The sequence below is a fragment of the Erpetoichthys calabaricus genome, chromosome 17, assembly GCF_900747795.2.
Source record: "Erpetoichthys calabaricus chromosome 17, fErpCal1.3, whole genome shotgun sequence".
In the NCBI taxonomy this organism is placed as follows: Eukaryota; Metazoa; Chordata; class Cladistia; order Polypteriformes; family Polypteridae; genus Erpetoichthys; species Erpetoichthys calabaricus.
In genome coordinates, this window is record NC_041410.2 from 2,956,640 (window position 1) to 2,976,162 (window position 19,523).

General features: G+C 43.0%; 2 protein-coding genes across 2 annotated transcripts in view; both read right to left on the reverse strand.

The window, feature by feature from the left end:
• Positions 1-271: 271 nt before the first annotated feature.
• LOC127526179 (uncharacterized) lies at positions 272-6,761 on the reverse strand. The gene is made up of 3 exons (XM_051920774.1): positions 6,444-6,761; positions 3,619-3,915; positions 272-582 (listed from the first exon to the last, which is right to left on the reverse strand). Exons 1-3 carry the CDS (start codon positions 6,487-6,489, stop codon positions 272-274), a joined length of 654 nt encoding a protein of 217 aa, XP_051776734.1. The 5' UTR covers positions 6,490-6,761.
• Positions 6,762-11,973: 5,212 nt separating this feature from the next.
• vsig10l (V-set and immunoglobulin domain containing 10 like) overlaps positions 11,974-19,523 on the reverse strand; it is a 33,667-nt gene continuing 26,117 nt past the window's right edge. Inside the window, exons 8-11 of the mRNA XM_051920515.1 lie at positions 18,283-18,414; positions 14,468-14,508; positions 13,508-13,633; positions 11,974-12,809 (exon numbers count right to left, since the gene is read on the reverse strand). Of these exons, the coding sequence (XP_051776475.1) occupies positions 12,741-12,809; positions 13,508-13,633; positions 14,468-14,508; positions 18,283-18,414 (368 nt within the window). The 3' untranslated portion in view covers positions 11,974-12,740. The remainder of the gene's footprint in view (positions 12,810-13,507; positions 13,634-14,467; positions 14,509-18,282; positions 18,415-19,523) is intronic.

Here is a 19,523-nt window from a genome sequence, read left to right on the forward strand (position 1 = left end):
GTTTGTTGTTGTTCATTTTTGACAATGGAAATGAACTCACAAGAACATGTGGAGAAGATGCAAATTCCACCTCAGCAGTAATTAGTCCAGTAATCAAAGGCAGGCCTCCATTTCTCCCAGCACTAACTTCTGCACCACCCTGCTACCCCAGGTTTCCAATTTGTATTTTTCCCTAAACTCCATACCTGGGAGATTCCTCGAAGATGGAGGGTATCTTAAATAAGCACAGCAGACGTAATCTGCTTAACTTCACTGTCAGCTAAGCTTCCAGTCAGATTCCCTCGGGCATCTCATCGTTGGAAATGTCCAAAAATAAAGCAAGTAAAAGTGGAAGATGGGTCGGAATCAGGGGGGCAAACAATTTTCTTTTGCCTGTTTCATTCTGTTCCCTGTGGAAGGAGATGTTCCTACCTCGCTCCACATCCGATATCGTCAGGTCCTTGGAGAGCCAAGTTAAGCCGACCATCCTGGTCCCATTCAGGTGTGTCGTAGCAGGAAGACTGGCACGGCTGTAGCAGGACATAAACACGTTGTCACTGGCCAACAATGTGGCATTGTTTCTGCGTAGCATCACAGTCAGATCTGTTTGGTCATCAGAGAAAAGACGACATGAAATGGCATTAGTGCCCTCTGATGGGTTACAAGGTGATTAAGAAGTTCTGTCTCACAGGAAACAAGCAAAAGTGGAATAAATGTCATTTAATCTCGGCTACCGGGAGCGCCCTGCTTTCAAGCTCTTGGACCAGAAGGGGCGGGGCCAGGTGCCCTCAATGGGCGTCTCCTCTGAGCTGTGGACAACAAAAGAGGAGTCTGTGATCGCGCCCTCTAGTGTCCTAGTGCTTACACTTCTGACAAGCCTGGAAGGTGACCTTCTGACACGCATGTGTGACACATGATTGAACCTTCAGAAAATGAAATGCACCGCGGGCATATAAATGGCATGGCAATGTAGTTAACATGATGGATTGCGTTTTATTTTGGCGCAAATAGTCTCCCATAGCTAAAGCAGTGCCCTTCAAAGAAACATCACTGTAAAGATGTAAAGGCAAAGCTTTCATATGATCAGAAGTTCCAACGATGTGCAGATCTTCTTGATTGTCATCACATCTTCCTCTCTTGTTCTCCTTCTTACATTCTCTATCTTGGACTTTGCCTTGCAAGTCTATGAGCTTTCCAGTTCACCTACTGCTCCATATTCAGAATTAGTATCTATCTATCTATCTATCTATCTATCTATCTATCTATCTATCTATCTATCTATCTATCTATCTATCTATCTATCTACTTCTTTTTTCCTCGATGTGGTTCAGCATTTTGGATTTTTATTCGTTCTTGTTCTTTATCAATGAATTGCCTTGTGCAATGTGATTGACACTCAGCAGATGTCACCACTGTTCTTTTTCTTTCTGCCATCATGGCAGCAATCACTTGGTTTTGCCATCACTTCAGCGATCAATGAATGCCATACATACACTTGCATGCATGTATCTTGTCCTGGGGGGGGGGGGGTCATCAATAGAAAAGCTTGCAGGGGGGCCATACTTTTATTATAATAGACCAGTAAAGTGCCACCCGCCAAATTTTTTGAATTTCCAGAACATATTGGGCCATATTCAGGATTATGTCTTGATTGCCTGTTTCTTTCAGTGTCTTGCCTCGGAGTGGTGGCTCTGAGGCTAGGGATCTGCACTGGCAATCAGAAGGTTGCCGGTTCAAATCCCGTAAATGCCAATAGGAACTCTGCTCTGTTGGGCCCTTGAGCAAAGCCCTTAACCTGAAATTGATAAGCGCTTTGAGTAGTGAGAAAAGCGCTATATACGTAAATGCAAAGAATTATCATTATTATTGTCTGCTTATTCTTTATTGTTCTTCATCATTTAATCATCGTCTTTGATGTGCTTGACAAGTGAAGCCCCACCTTGCCCAAAAGCTTTAATGAAGCAGATCTGGCAAGTAACTCTGCTGCTGAGAGGAAGCACAAACTTAATCATTCAGCATGAAGATCGTGTGCCCTCTAGTGGCCGGGAGGTGTTACCACCTCTGCTCTGTGCTCTCGGTCCGAGGGCTGCCACTGCCTAATGCATTTCATGCAGAGTACTCCACTAAATGTCCCCCTGGGGACAAATAACAATCTACAAAATTCTATTGGTCTCTACTGGCGCCTTTATCACCACTAGCCAGGCCTGTCTTTGTCCCAGTGCCTTTCCGTCCTTCTCTCTCAGAGCTTTAGTGGCCATGTCCTGTCTGCTAAGAGCTCTTTCTGCTGACATTCACAGACCTGAGCAGGTCACCTTGCACACTATGGACAGAGATCAACTGCATGTCACTTATGCGGGTAAATATAAGCGTAAACTGCTGAATCTAGGATAGCCATTGAAACACACAGCGTCAGACATGTAGCGGCCGAAGCTTCCTGCAGATAAGCGTGTGTAACAGGCGAGAGCACGAGGGCCTTGATAATGCTGACCCAACTCAGTAGTGGCTATCTTATCAGTTTGCTTTATCTCAATTCTATATGCAAGAAGAAACAGAAAAGCACATTTTTAAATTTAGCTGCTTATTAAAATATCACTTTTAGTTTAAAAAGTTGGTTACAAGGCATAAACAGTAGCAACACTGCTTTTACAACATATAGCAGAGACATATGCATTGCATTTGTCATTCCAACAGATGGCACATTTCAAACATTTGTAGCATGCATTTATTAATACTACAAATTTTTGTCATGCGCCATCTGTTGGAATGCTCATTACTATGAAAAAAAATGTTCATATGCCATCTGTTGGAATGATAGAGACGTAGCAACCGCATGGACACATAAATATGCAGACACAGAGAGACGCTTGTTCTTTTATTAAGGTGAATATTAAACAGACGATGGGGGCAAAATAAACTACATGGTGAGAAATGCAATGCATTTTATTGTTAAACATTAATTCTGAGGTCTAGATAGAGAGATGGATAGTGAGAATTTCATTTTGTCTCAGGGGGAAATTTGGCTTATTGTTTCACAAACATTAACTCTGCTTTTAAGAATCCCCTACCAAATGACAAGTAACAGAGGCATACGCATTGCATTTGTCATTCCAACAGATGGTGTATCATAAACATTTCTAGTGATGCATTTTATTACTACACATGTTTTGTTTAGTTCCACGAAAAGTAGTTTATATTTAACTAGCTGGGCTACTCGTCTAAGATAGGCTAAAATTTAAGTAACCAACATAGACCTCAGAGACAACGTTTGCAGTGCACCATCTATTGGAATGTATTTTGTAGTGCATGTATTAATACAATACATTGCATATATCATTCCAACAGATGGCACATCACAAACATTTGTTGGAATTAAATGCATTGCAATTGTCTTTCCAGCAGATGGTGCATCTCAAACGTTAACACTGCTTTAACAATTCCCATACTAAATGGCCTGCAACAGGAGCATATGCATTGCAATTGTCATTCCAACAGATGGTGCATCACAAACATTTGTAATGATGCATTTTATTACTACACATGCTTAGTTTATTTCCACAAAAAATATTTTATATTTAACTAGCTGTGCTACTCATGTATTAACATATCATGTGTAAACGAACATTAAACTTGCATCCCTACCAGAGGCGTGCGAGTGAGTCCTGAAGCACAGAGTGGCGCCACACGTCCCGTTACAGTTGTCCACCAGAAGGCCACAATTAACTCGAATGTCTTTGCCGTCCATGAGATGCTGATCACTAGGCCCCAGAGTGCTTTGCAGTGTATCCGCATACTGGTGCCAGACCACCGTTACAATCTGGGGGGCTGCAGCTGCAGAGAAGTTGCAGGTGCAGTGGATGGGCAGACAGGAGTCTTGGTCTGGTGCTGAAGATGAAGCTGGCATGCTGCTGGCTCCCCACAAAGCCATTAGCAAAAGGCCTGGCAGGGAAAATGAAAGAAAGCCACCAGTTACAAACCCCAAAACAAGAAACACACGCTTTAGAAATCACTTAAAGGAAGACATTTGGGATTTTCCAAGTCAAAAGTTATTTCTTCACAATTGTTGAAGCATTTGCCACGTGAAAGTGTGTCCTAAAGTTAAGCGTTTTCTATCAATTTTTTTAAATGCACAGCCAGTTCTGCCGTTTTATAGTGGGCATTGGTTTCGCCTCACCCAGGTACCCAAAAAAGGGAGCCAGCGACCACCACTCAGGGACCAGAATCGAGTGGAGGAGGACGAGGTTGCCAGGGAGGAGGAGTGGTGGAGGAAGAAAACTGTGTGTATTTGTGTACTGTGCTTTGGGACTGTGTAATGTCTGTGGGACACAAGGAAGATGTGCGCCCACAGGTGAAGAAAAAAATAAATAACTGCTTATTTTACACGTGCCTCCGTATGAATCTGTGTTTCGGGTCGGGCGCATATATAGCACCTTTTCACACGAGTTTAAACAAAACATTAACGCCAAAACGATGAAACTCAGCCATTTTAAAAGAAGACCAGCTGTTGGTGCAACCTCAACGTTTACCTTCTCCTACCGTGACCTTTCACCCTCCGGGGGGGCGGGGTTTCCTCTTGAAAGACCAAATCACAGTTGACTTTTCATGTCATGTGGTTGGTTTCGTTTTGATTAGCTTTCACACTTGTGTGTCAACGCACACACTTGAACAGAAAACGTCTCCTTACCTCGCGCAAAGAGCACCAGGAATATGCGATTAAACGATAATTTCCAGATTTCTTTCGTTATCACAAACATGCGTCTCAAACACAGAAGGCGTGTTTTCTTACTTCATCAGTAAGTTTTTAGGCTTTTATTTTCCAGTGGCACCTCATGCCATATAAGACTGCATTGTAATATGCAAGGACTGGCTATGAATTTATAGCAAATGCTTGACTTTTGAACACAATTTCCTGCGGAAAATACGCACATACAATGTTTGTGACAAAATCTCTTTGACTTGAAAAATACCAAACTTGTCCACCTTAATAAAAGACACATTTTATTACTACAAATGCTTGTGATGTGGCATCTGCTGGAATGAGAAAGACCTGCCAACCAAACATACACACAGACACTAAGGTGGATAGTAAGGAGATGACACAAAGAGTTGGGGACCTCCATGGCATCCCATTAAAGGTTTACAAATGAAAGGTGCTGTCAAAACAGAAACAACGCTGCTTTTTAATAATCCCATACTAAATGGCATATAACAGGGGCATGTGCATTGTGTTTTTCATTCCAACAGATGGTGCATCCCAAACATTAACTCTGCTTTTAATAATCCCAACTAAATGGCATATAATAGAGGCATATACATTGTATTTTTCATTCCAACAGATGGTGCATCACAAACATTAACTCTGCTTTTAATAATCCCATACTAAATGCCATATAACAGGGGCATATGCATTTCATTTGTCATTCCAACAGATGGTGCATCCCAAACATTAACTCTGCTTTTAATAATCCCATACTAAATGGCATATAACAGAGGCATATAAATTGCATTTTTCATTCTAACAGATGGTGCATCACAAACATTTGTAGTGATGCATTTTAGTACTACAAATCTTTGTCATGCACCATCTGTTAGAATGTTTATTACTACAAAAAAAAAATTGTGATGTGCCATCTGTTGAAATGACAGAAACATAGCAACCGCATGGACACACAAATATGCAGACACAGAGACACTTGTCCTTTTATTAAGGTGAATAGTAAGTAGACAAAAACTAGTTTATATTTAACTAGCTGGGCTACTCATCTAAGACAGGCTAAAATGTATGTAACCAAAGTAAACCTCAGAGACAACGTTTGCAGTGCATCATCTATTGGAATTTATTTTGTAATGCATGTAGTAATAAAATACAATGCATATATCATTTCAACAGATGGCACATAACAAAATTTGTACTAATAAAATTTATTGTATTTGTCATTTCAACAGATGGTGCATCATAAATTTTAACATTGCTTTCACGAATCACATACCAAATGACATGTAACAAAGACATATGCATTGCAATCATCATTCCAACAGATGGTGCATCACAAACATTTGAAGTGATGCATTTTATTACTATACGTGTTTAGTTTAGTTCCACAAAAAATAGTTTATATTTAATTAGCGGGGCTACTCATCTAAGATAGGCTAAAATTTAAGTAACCAACGTAGACTCCAGAGACAATGTTTGCAGTGCACCATCTATTGAAATGCATTTTGTAATGCATGTACTAATAAAATACATTGCATTCATCATTCCAACAGATGGCAAATCACAAACATTTGTAGTAATAAAATGTATTGCATTTGTCATTCCAACAGATGGTGCATCATAAATTTTAACACTGCTTTTACGAATCACATACCAAATGACATGTAACAGAGATATATGCATTGCCCCCATACAACCCCAACCCCCCACCACCGAGATGGCTACACCTGCCGCTCTCATAGAAAGGACCTACCAGGAGGAGTGAAGCAAACGAAGAAGCGTCCTCTTCTGGGCAGCATGACTGGAAATCTGAGGAGAGAAAATTAAAATAAAGAACATTGAGATGAAATAAGAACACACCAAGAATGCGAGTTACTTGAGTGAAGAGTTGTGCCCACAAATCAGTCCGATTTTGTAACAGGAAGAAAATCGTAGGAGAAAATTAGCGTTTGTTGAGCGTACTTGGGAACTTTTGGTAAGGAGGACGACTGTCCGTACTCATCGATGTCTGTGGTGGTGCCCAGGGGAGCTCCAGCCGCCCCAACCCCGACATAGGCAGGCGGCACACAACACTCCTTTATTTCTCTTTCACGTTTCTCACTGGCACCGCACAAACACGGAGCCAAAGCAGAGCGCAGTCCTGTCTCGTCTTTTAAGGTGATTGACTTTGTCTTCTTGAGATGTGTGCAGATCGACGGATTATTATTAATAAAGTGACAATAACGGAAACTAACAAAAGACTTACCGGTTAGTCCGTCTGTCTTACTACTGCACACGGGCTGTCTTGTGTCTAAAAGGTTTTTAAAACACACACACATAAGCAATAAGAATTAGGAGGACATTCCTGCGCTCCGAGCGCGTTGTTTTTACCTTTAAATTATTTTTCATGATGTGGCAGAGAATCAAAAAGCGCGACAAAAAAGGACAAACTTACCGGCGTGGTCCGCGTTTTGAGTCACAAGTCGAAGTGAATGCGCAGCCGAGGCAGTGAAGAGCGGAGCGGTGGGCGGCACGCTGGCGATGCTATCAGCCGTCTACAAGTCTGCGCTCCGGTGACAGACGTGCAGGGTACAAATGATGAGACATTTAACGCAAGTTGAGCTTTTCATTTTAACGTTTTTATTTTTTATTTTTGGCAGGATCGACCTGTTCACGCTTTGTCCCGTTTCCAGATGTCCTTGTCGTTGCAGTACATAGGAGAGTATAGGGACATTTGGTGTTGAACACTTTTTATTATTGATTTGTTCGTTTTAAAATGTGGGAGACACCGTTTCTGATGTTAGACCTGCTGTGTGGCACAGTCCGTGTCTCAGCACTGCAGCCCCTCCGTCGTTTTTGACTCGGATTGCGACTTTTGACGGGCCCCCTAATGCCCCGATTTTGTGAATTGTGATTATTAACAGTGACGCTCGGGCACCGACTGACATGGCGTTGTGATGTCAACGAGAATTCGTCCGTCGCGATGATGGCGTTTGGCAGCTCAACAGAATGGTGGCTGCATGCAGAACTGTAAAAATTGTGATGGGTAATTAGAATTGGTTTTAGCATTAGTTACCTTTTTTTAATTATTATAAGCCTTCAGTTTATTATTTCTGCAACTTTCTGCACAATTATATCGTACGAATATGACGGTAAATCAAAACGAAAATGCCATTTGAATATTACACAGTAACTGTAATGGACAGAAGCTGACAAAATACAACACGTTTTAATAGCTTTATTTAAAATCAATAAAGGGCTCTGCATAAGCAGGCTGGAAAGAAGGATGGATGGATGAATGGATGGATAAAAGAGACACCATTGGGAGCCCGTTAACGCAATTGCCATCAGAGGGGCGTTTAACGTAAGTAGATAGGGAGCCTCCATCTTCAGCATTAAATCATCCATCCATTATCCAACCCGCTATATCCTAACTACAGGGTCACGGGGGTCTGCTGGAGCCAATCCTAGCCAACAAAGGGCGCAAGGCAGGAAACAAACCGCGGGCAGGGTGCCAGCCCACCGCAGGGCGCACACACACCAAACACACACTAGAGACAGTTTAGAATCGCCAATGCCCCTAACCTGAATGTCTTTGGACTGTGGGAGGAAACCCACGCAGACACGGGGAGAACATGCAAACTCCACGCAGGGAGGACCCGGGAAACGAGCAGTGCTACCCACTGCGCCACCGTGCCGCCCAGCATTAAATCAAATAAGCCAGAATCTTCAAACAAATAAATAAAAAAAAAAACATAAAATAACATAAAAAGTGCACCTATCGATGCCCCTAAAAGGGAGACGACAAAGCCCAAACTGAGGGCGGCCGCCTCTTTATCGTTTCCACGAAGCCCGAGCCGCTCATCTTGAACTCTTTATCGCGTTTCTATTTCTGATACTAAAGAAAGTCAGCAGAATATTCAGCCTTCTGAGACCATCAGATAAACACCAAAAGCACTTGCATCGCCTCAATCCCTTCGGGGTCTCCTGCGGCCACAGAAACGGCGCAAGTACATCCGCCATATAAACCGATTCTCTCACTGAAAGCAGGCCCCTGACTTTTGCTTGTAGCCAAGATAGCCCCGAAAAAGGGGGTTATTCATCTCGGGTTGGTTCCTGCCTTGCGCTCGGTGCTGCTATGATAGGCTCCAGCCCCACTACATCCCTAAATTGCACAAATCAGCTTGGAGAAGGTTGTTTTCATGCACGCTTGGTTCATTGCACATGATAGATGAAGACCTCAGTATGCTCATTATGGAAGGTGGGTTCAAAACTGTGAGACACAAGTGAGCTGTGGACGATGTCACAGCAGAATTCTATCCCCTCTGGGAGGACTCCACATGAGATTTTTTTTAGGTGATTCGCTGTTACTATGAGGCCAAAACTGTCCGAACACCACGTTCTGTCTTGTGGCGTCCCCTGGTGGCAGGTTTTTGTTTCTCCCTGCTTTTTATTCTGTCAAATTGCTCTCATTTGATTAGCTGGGTTTGTTTTTTATCTCTTTTTATTCTGCATTTAGAAAGGTCTATAAGAAATCATCTATAAGAAAAACAGAAATATATATATTTTTTTCTGTAGTTTTAAAGTATGCGAGATACCCTTTGGTAATCAGGTGGGCCTGTTGGTTGAACACTGAAATTGTGCTCTGGTTTTAATGAACACACAATAAATTAAATATGGGGAATATACTCATTTAGGACAGGCATATCTTCAGTCGATGACTAATATTTCACACTTGTAGTTTTCACACATTTTCTATTATATAGTGCCTTTCATATCTGTGTAATGGTCTATCTAAAACTGATAAGTAATATGAAAAGCACTATAAATATGTGGTATGGCTCCATACTTCACATATTGTATTTTTTCTATCTATCAGTCTCTCTATATAGTGCCTTTCACATCTATCTACATAGTGCTTTTCCTATCTATGTAAATATAGTACCCTCACATCTATTTTTCTTTTCTTTTTTACTTTTTTGTTTAGTTTTATAGTGTCTTTTCTACTGAATCTATCTATCTATTATATAGTGCCTTTCTTTTCTATCTATCAATTATATGGTGCCTTTCATATCTATTTAAACTGATAAGTAAGATGAAAGGCACTATAATGTGGTATAGCTGCATGCTTCACATATTGTTATTTTCGTATCTATCTATCTACCTATCTATCTAGTGCCTTTCACATCTATTTATTATATAGTGCTGTTCCAATCTATCATGAATTGCTGTTCATTTATATGTATCAATTATATAGTGCCTTTCATATCTATTTATCTATATAGTGCCTTTCATATCTATCTATTATATAGTGCCTTTCCAATCTATCATGAAGTGCTTTTATTCATATCTATCAATTATATAGTGCCTTTCATATATGTGTATCTATTTATATAGTGCCTTTCCTATCAATCTAAATATAGTGGCTTCTCATCTATTTCTCTTTTTTTATTAATTTTTTTTAGTTTAGTTTTATAGTGCCTTTTCTACTGAATCAGTATTTATTATATAGTGCCTTTCTTTTCTATCTATCTATCAATTATATGGTTCCTTTCATATGTACGTTAACACGCCATTGTGTTGTGGTTGGAGGCTCCGCCCAACTCATAAATATTAATGAAGTGCCTGCATAGAAATCTTGATGATCTCTTTGCAGCTTACAGTTCATTTATCCACTAGGTGGCATCAGAATACTGTCCTGAGCATTACTTAGGCTTAATACACTTATGGGGTGGGAGAACAACTCCGATCCTGGTGGGCAGGTTTTCATTCTCACCATTGTTTTAATCAGTGAACCATTTTTGCTGCGGATTCACTTGTTTTGCCTTCGCTTCTAATTGACTTGACTCAGACCCCCTTAATTGTTTCTTTTTCCTTAACGAGCAGCCAAACAAGAATGAGACCCAAAACGAGCCGCCACCTGACCAGCTCACTTGAAAATGAAGAAAGGCGAAGGTCTCGGTCATGTTGGTCTGCTCATGTCACCCAAACATCTTGACGGTGGTCTCAGGAGAAACAGAAAATCGACAGTCGGCTGTGGCAGAACGAGAGCAGCAACAAGTCCTAATATTCAATAACGGCTTTAATTAACAGCAAGAATCGACTTCTTATTAAGGAACTGGTTGGAATGAAATTGGCTAGCGGTTGACGTTCTGGTTCAGCTGGTCATCGGTCAACTCGTTTCACGTCTCATTTCTGTTTAACAAAGAAACAAATCAATTCAGAGGACTGAATCAAAACAGGGCTATGAAAAGGAAGGGAAAAGGAGTTAATTATCAGCAAAAACGTACTAGGACAAGGGTTAGAATGAAAACCTGCAGCCACTGCGGCCCACCAGAACCGGAGTTGGACACCCCTGCTCTAAAAGCAGATCGGTACACATCACCCCGACTCTGACTCGGGCTTAACCGTAATTACACAGACCTCCGAGCCCAAGTCATATCGGGCTTAACACAATGGAGCTGAAACTCATCCAAGCCTGGGACTCGCTAAGCTTTACCTGAACTAAACAAGAACCTCCCATCAATGTGAACTACGGCACCAGAGCCATTTCTAGTCCCCTTGGGGTCCTCACCCCTCTTTTCTCTATAAGCTGGCACCCCAGATATTCACTTAGAGCAAGAGACAGCCGTGCACTGTACCCCCATTATGCCCAATTAAAGCTTTCGTCTTCTTCTTCACACAATTCATGATATGCTGGCAGACATTTGGACAACTGAACTGGAATTTCATCACCGGACAGTTCAAGTGGACACATGCTGCTCTTCCTCTTCTTTCGGCTGCTCCCATTAGGGGTTGCCACAGCAGATCATCTTGTTCCATCTCTTCCTGTCCTTGTCATCTTGTTCTGTCACCCCCCCACCATGTCCCCTCTCACCACATCCATAAACCTTCTCTTAGGTCTTCCTCTCCTCCTCTTACCTAGCAGCTCTATCCTTAGTACCCTTCTCTCAGTATACCCAGCATCTCTCCTCTGCACATCACCAAACTAACACCATCTCGCCTCTCAGTAATAGAATATTAATGAATAACGCCGGAACCAGAGGTTAGTCTGGGACCGATACATCATAATGGCCATATGTGAGGAAAACCACGAGCAAGTAACCAGTCCAGGTAACACAAAGCCTGGCAAGAAGAGCTCGAGATGCTCCATTGAGGAGATGAAGGGCACAAGCAAAGGACTGAAACTCAGGAGGGGTCAATGCTTGAGGCTAATCTTCAAGGGTCTTATTATTCCGAGTTGAATTGTACGACCCATTAAGGACGATGGGCCCGAGATCACTAAAATAATGACAGATACGCTGTTAATACTTAAGAAAGATTACAATACATTTTCAAATATTTACAAATCATATCAAAAATATTTTTGATGACCCTTAAGCCCAAAGCAGGGTCACGCCTCTCTTCTGTGGTCCATTCTTCCTCCTCTTCTTCTTCTTCTTCTTGGACTCACTCTGGGCTACCCAATGTCCAAGGCCACGTACCTTTGGAGCCAGTGCCACTATGAAGTCATGTGCAAAACTACAGAGAGAAAAAGAGAAACTAGAGGGTGGTCCAGATGGGGGCGCCGTGGAGCTAGCAGACAGTGCTGACCCTCTGGATTAATCCTTGGGCAAAAGGTCCTTCAAAACTGTAAACTAGGACTAGGGGCTTCAAGTCACTAAATGATCCTTTTCTTCTCATTGTCCTGCAACACATCCCTAATCCATGCCATTCTTCCAGGTGACAGCAAGGAAAGGATCTTCACCCATATGTGGAATTACCACAGTGTTGTAATGGAAATCAAGTGGAAAGCCAGGAAGCACACCTGGAAGAACCTGTCAAGTCATGGAGTCAAAATTCAAAAAGTATCCGCATGACATGTTGGGAGAGTTCGGGTATTAGACGGCCAAATGAGCTTGATGGGCTCGGTGGTCTCCTCCTGTTTGCCGACACTTTGTTTGTTTTGATGTTCTTAAGCATTTTGGGGAGCACAAGAGAAGTTGGGACTGAGATAGTTGACAAAAATGAAGAAAAACGTACAGTAGCTCCAGGAATAGCAAAGAATGGAGAAGGAGTGTGGCCTCCACAGCTACAAGATGGTCGCCGCACGGATGACTGGCTTGGGGGGTTCGGTGGACGACGACTCCTGTGATGAAAACTGAAAGGCAAGAAAAGGAAAATTGAGATGTGAATGGAACCGCAGCAGACCATCAAGGAAGACCATGGAGGGATAAGTAGTCCGGGGTCGAGTAGGACACTAGGGACTGTAAGGAAAAGAGAACACAAAGATAAAGGGTTGGGGATCCACCTTGTATAGCGCAAGACCTTGATAAGGGAACAGAGCTGCATGACACTCTGCCGAGTAGTCAATTGGGACCGAGTCACCAAAGAGGACCGAGTGCAGAGCAAAGGTGGTGGGGAAGGAAGAGGCGGGTCATCTGGAGAGGAGAGCAGAAGTGAGGTCAGTCACAGTTGGCTTTAGTACGCCTGATTGGCCCCCTATACTGGAGTTTCAGCATTAGCCTGAACCCCCCTGGGGTGTGTGTGTGACAGGACCTTCAAATCTCAATTTGCTGTTACTTTGGAGATTCTAGATGAATAGGACTGTAGGTATGAATGGGCTATTCTTCATCAAAATCATTGTAATGTGGAAGGAATCCCCACGCTGACCGTTTTGGGGGGAATGTGCACACTTCACAAGAACACAAGACCGGAACCCAGGACACTGCATCGGTGAGACAGCAGACCCACCCCTTGTCACTTTTGTGCTGAAGGGTGGGCTTGAAGTTATCAGCCACACTATAATTAGAGAACTCTGAATGAACGTTTGACCCACAAAGGAGGACACATGCTTACCTGGCTCAGTGTGGAGACTGGACTGGGGGTCCTTCTGACAGAGGCGGAGACCCCATTGCTCGTGGGTATGACTCCACCAACTAGCTGCGGATTGGGGGTTCGGACTGGCTGAGTTTTCCGATGTGTCTGGAAAAGGAAAAAACAAAGAAGATGAAACTTCTGGAAAACAATCCAGAAGACTTTGATGCCAACCAATCCAACCAATGAGCCCAGAGAGAGAGTCTGTTCACTTCTGGACACGATAGAACGCCACCATGGAAGGCGAGGCTGACTTGACTGTTGAGGATCCGTAATCCTGGACACCACATGAGGATCAGATCCCCCATCGCTGATTAAATGGGCGCTCAGTAAAGGAATGACTGCGCTTGTTATTTTTATTTTAAATATACGTCACCCATGGTAATGGGCTTCACCTGGTCTGGTCCAACTGGTTGAACCTCCTCCTGGTTTTTAATGAGGACGTTCATACCAAGAGTGTTGGCGTCTTGGCTTACTGGAAAGCCGTCTATACTTATATATATATATAGGTGCAGGAGTCTGTCCCGTATCCCATGGGCACAAGGCAGGAACTAACGGTGGACAGGGTGGAGGTCATACATCAGAGGTCAGTTTAGCTGTACCCGTTAATGAAACATTCGTGTCTTTGGTGGGGAACATTGGAGTACCAGGAGAAAGGGGCTGCGATCTGAACTCGGGAAATCGGGACTGTAAGGTGCAGCGTTAGCCCACCATGCCACCTCTAACAGCCTGACGTGTACCCCTGTAGGACGTCATCCACTCCCAAATTCACTGCAGACTTACAAAATGAAAACTTCCATCATCAGCCAGAACGCCATTATAAGAGACACCAAAAAAACAGAAGTGTGGCTACTCAGGCTCGGGGCCTTCAGACTCGGCCTTGATGGGTCCATAACTCCTACTGAAACAAACAAAAGACAGACAGGACTGAGGAACGCTTACCTGCACGGGCTTTTGGCCAACAGGTATCTTCTCCTTCTTATCTAAGGGTGACAAGAACACAAGAGATTAGCAGAGTGCAGGACACGCCGAGGGTCTCAATGATTTCTGGTGACCTCCAGAAGGTTCATCCACACCGTCGTCTAGATTTTGCGTGCTATTCTGTACGTTAGTATTCTTTCCTAAAGAATCGTTTTTAATGTTGGTGGAGATGACAGACCAGTTCAAGCTCCATGAGGCAGCACCTCTTCAACACGGGTGGTCAAAAACAAGCAGCTCACCAAACAAAGACATTCGGAGCATCACGGGACGTAATCACCATTTTCTAAAAGGTTCCTCGCTGAAAATGAGCAGATGTTCTCCATCTCGGCGACTTTCCTGCACAGGCCATGTAGCAGATAGCGCAGCACATCTGAAGCGAGGTGATTTTGGTGCCTGTGGCATCATCGGCCATGAGAGTATAAAAGAAGGTGCCACTCCTGTGCATCAGAGGGTCACCTTCTCAGCTCCTACCACCCAGGGACACCAGGGAGTGCAATCGCTAACTGCCTTGTCTCCTCTTCCAATGTCAACCCAGACAATCGGCCCAGTGAGGGCAACTAACGCCGCCCCTCCAGACCAGGAGCAATAAACAGAGGGCTCTCCCTTGGAAGAAGACCACCATGCAGGAAGGAAATCCGACAACAAGCCAGATTAAGAAACGTCGTAATAGCCGACGGCTTTATTGATTTGTCTGATTTTTTGCACAATCGTGCTCTTGTTATTTTGTTCTTGGATCAAAGAGGTAGACAGGGTGGTCCGGCTAGCCCCCCGAAATTTCGGCTGAGGTCCTGTGGTTACTGGCGGTTGAAGACAATGGCGGCGCGTGGTCGTGATTTGGTTTGCCTGTTGGCTCCTTTGTTCATTTGCATAGTAAATGGTTCCAGCTCTTACTTGAATTGGGGGTTTTGGGGGTCAAGCATTCCACTCCCCTCGTTATTTGCTTGATTTTCCTAATGGTTTAAGTGTTGTGTGCTTTTTTTTTTTTTACCACTTTAGGTCCTTCGATTGACGCCATTTTGAGTGCCCCTCGTTATTTCTGTGCCCAGTGTTTCTAGGGGCGTGGCCTCAGAGGTCGTGACCTGTTTCAAATCAGTGCAACGGGATAAAAGGTTACCTGGGGGTTCTCTTCCTTATCCAATCTATGGATAACAAGAAAACTTTTTTATTTTTTTGCTAATATACGACTTGTGAATTTCATTCGGTTTTGGCCCCTTTGCTCGGACCCTCTGACTGTAAAGTTTGCCTCGCGTTTTGTTTGCTGTTTTCCGATTTCCAGGCTTTGACTCTTTTTTGCTGTCTTTATGTGATCTCCCGGTTTTGCTCAGAGGTCTGAAATTCCCAATGAAACATTTTTGTCCCAGTTTTCAGCTACTCCTTTGCTCAGCCCTGTCGCTCTCTTCTGTCCCATTAGCTGTTCTAGAAAAAACATTTTTGTGCTTTTTGACCTGTCATTTTAATCATCCATCCATCCATTTTCCAACCCGCTGAATCCGAACACAGGGTCACGGGGGTCTGCTGGAGCCAATCCCAGCCAACACAGGGCACAAGGCAGGAACCAATCCTGGGCAGGGTGCCAACCCACCGCAGCATTTTAATCATCTGGTGGTTAAAAAAAATAAAATTATAGCAAATGTGTATACGAAATGAGAAAATACAAGTAATATTCTTACGTCGATGTGTGCCGCCTAATGAGGAGTGCACCAAATTAAAAAGTGTCCTGAGCCTCCGGCTGATTCTGAGTGGTCTGATTTTTCTGCATTTCAACTGCTGTTTTGGCCCCTTTACTGACGCCATTTTGAGAAGGTCGTCATCCATTTCTGTGGCCATTTTGTTTGTGGCTTGCATGGCCATTTCATTCATCTGACCTCATTGAAAAGGTAGGATCTCAGAAAAGCACATTCAACTAGCCTAGTTTTGGTAAAAAAATATTAAATATTATTAAAAATAATCCATCCATCCGTCCATCCATTTTCCAACCCGCTGATAATAAGAATAATCTTCTTTCGGCTGCTCCAGTTAGGGGTTGCCACAGTGGATCATCTGTCCGCATATTGATAATAATAATAATAATAATAAATAAAAGGTTTGTAACTTTATCATTAGTATTCTTTTTTTATTTTACTTTTTGCTGTATATTTACCACTACTTCTTAACCACCCATCCATCCATTTTCCAACCCGCTGAATCCAAACACAGGGGGTCTGCTGGAGCCAATCCCAGCCAACACAGGGCACAAGGCAGGAACCAATCCCAGGCAGGGTGCCAACCCACCACAGGACACACACACACACAGCACACTCACCAAGCACACACTAGGGACAATTTAGAATCGCCAATCCGCCTAACCTGCACGTCTTTGGACTGTGGGAGGAAACCCAGGCAGACATGGGGAGAACATGCAAACTCCACGCAGGGAGGACCTGGGAAGCGAACCCGGGTCTCCTAATTGTGAGGAAGCAGTGCTACCCAGTGCACCACCATGCCGCCTACTTCATTACCACCATTATTTATTTATTTTGGATGAGATGCTCAATTTTTATTTTTTATTTTTGATATTTTTACCCTGGCAAGTTTTTTTTTCTTTTTTTCCCCCCAACTATCACTTTTGTCTGTGCCGTTAAAAATAAAAAAGCTTTTTCATCTCCTGAGCATTCCAAGCTGTCAGCTCTGTCCTCCATGCCCAGTCCCATTAAGTCCAGTCAAGTGTCTTTACTGTCACTATACACCACATTGCAGCATACGGTGGCACGAAATAACAGGACCACCACGGTACAACATACACATAAACACGGGACGAGTGGAAAACAAGTAATGTTACACAACACTATACATTAAAAAACAATCTATATATATAATTAACTAAGCCACCGCCAGCGCAAGCAAGACACCCATGGAGCACGCAGGACAGAGCCACGCCCACCAACTCTAAGACCATTGGATACGACGACAACTCGCAGAGCCACGCCCACCAACTCTAAGACCATTGGATACGACGACAACTCGCAGAGCCACGCCCACCAACTCGGACGCAGCAACTCACAACACACGGCGTCATTCGCGTTTGTCTCTGCTACAGTCCACATGCACCTCTGAGCCATGTTGAGTTTTCATTATTGTTTATTATTCCACCATCACAAACTGTTTTACATGCCATGGTCTTAGAGTTGGTGGGTGGGTCTCCATGAGTTGCTCTTGCGAGCGGGCACATGACCAGGAGGTGCGAGGATGGACGCGATAGGACCATCTAAGAAAAATCATGTTTGTCGCGGATGTGAATCGCTGTATGAGCGTGCGACGGCGGTCCTCCAATTCTCAGTCACGGACAATTGTATGTTGCCCTCTCCAGAGTTCCATCTTTTCATTCACCTACAGTCGTATCCTCAAACCCACCCCATTTGGACAACTGTGTCGTTCAGGACGTGTTCACCCATCAATACAAAATTATGCGCCGGCTAGTAAGCAATAGCTAAGGGAGGAGATAGAAATAAATGGAAATATATAGTAATAAATAAATAAATAATAACAACAATTGCTAATAAAAAAAAACAGCAATAGCAACAAGGGTTAACAAATGTGATGAACAGAATTGAGCTTCTAGGAGCAGATCTGAGAGTGCCGACCACCAGGGGGCGCGTCACTCAGGGTGCTGTATGTGGTCATGTAGTGTTAACAAAGTTTTTATGAAATAGTTAGAAAAAGTGGACTTGACTCCCTGGTGCTCATTTCTCCCAGTTGTTTGTCAAGAACTAACCAGAGGCGTCTGCACAAATACGCACCTTCGTTTTGTCTCTTTCGGCGGCAGCAGCAGCAGCAGATGAGAAGAAGCAGGAGAAGCAACAGGAGGAGGAAACCAAAGACGGAGCCGATGACAATGCCAGCAATCGCACCGGGACTCAGGCCGGACGACGCTGGTGGGAAAAAAAGGAAACAATAGGCGGACATGTTACTTGACAAAGAGGTTTAGTTTCACTCATCTCTGAACCCAGAATTGAACTTTAGGAATACCAGGAACACCTCACAGCCCAAGTGAAGAGAGTGATGAGTGTCAGCGGCGCTACTGCAATGACCGAGGATTTTCTAATAACCGATCGGCACGTCAAACATCAAACTAGAGAGAATTTAAGGGAGTTCACCACGAGGACTCTGAAAGAACCGCTGATGAAAACACGGCTCTGCAGTCCAGCGTGAACAAGAAAGTAAAAATCGGCAGTGATAGCCTTCAGAAACAATAGGAACGTCTGAGCTGGATTTTGAAAACAATCGAACTGAGTCTTGATTTATATATTAAAAAAAAAGTATCAGTTTCTATCTAAAACATGAAAAGGTCTACATGTGTGCAGAGTGTTGACTGGTAGCGTACTGTATCTGCTGTGCAGTGTCTTAGCTATCTCTCCTGTGCATATAGCGACTTTCACATCTATCTAACATTTCATAGTGTCTTTCTATCTCTCTCTGTCATATAGTGCCTTTAATATCCACCTCCCTATAACAGCAGGTCTTCTACATCTGTTTACAGTAACTATTACATTTCAGTTAGGTCCATAAATATGTGGACAGAGACAACTTTTTTCTCATTTTGGTTCTGTTCTCCCATTTTTATGCAATCGTTTTGTTCACCCCACTGAATTAAAGCTGAAAGTCTGCACTTCAACTGCATCTGAGTTGTTTCATTTCAAATTCATTGTGGTAATGTACAGAACCAAAATTAGAAAAAAGTTGTCTCTGTCCAAATATTTATGGACCTAAATGTATGTCTTTCATATCTGTTATAGAATACCTTTCAAATTTATGTAACATTTTATAGTGCCTTTCAGATCTATTTATCTATCTATTATGTACTGCCTTTCATGACTACCACCCTTTAATATATGGTCTTTCACATCTGTCTATCTATTATATAGTGCTTTCCATATCTTTCATTCTTAATTTATCTTTCGATTATATAGTATTCTCCTATTATATAGTGCCTTCATATCATTTTCCCTATAATTAATAGATAGATGTGAAAGACTATCAA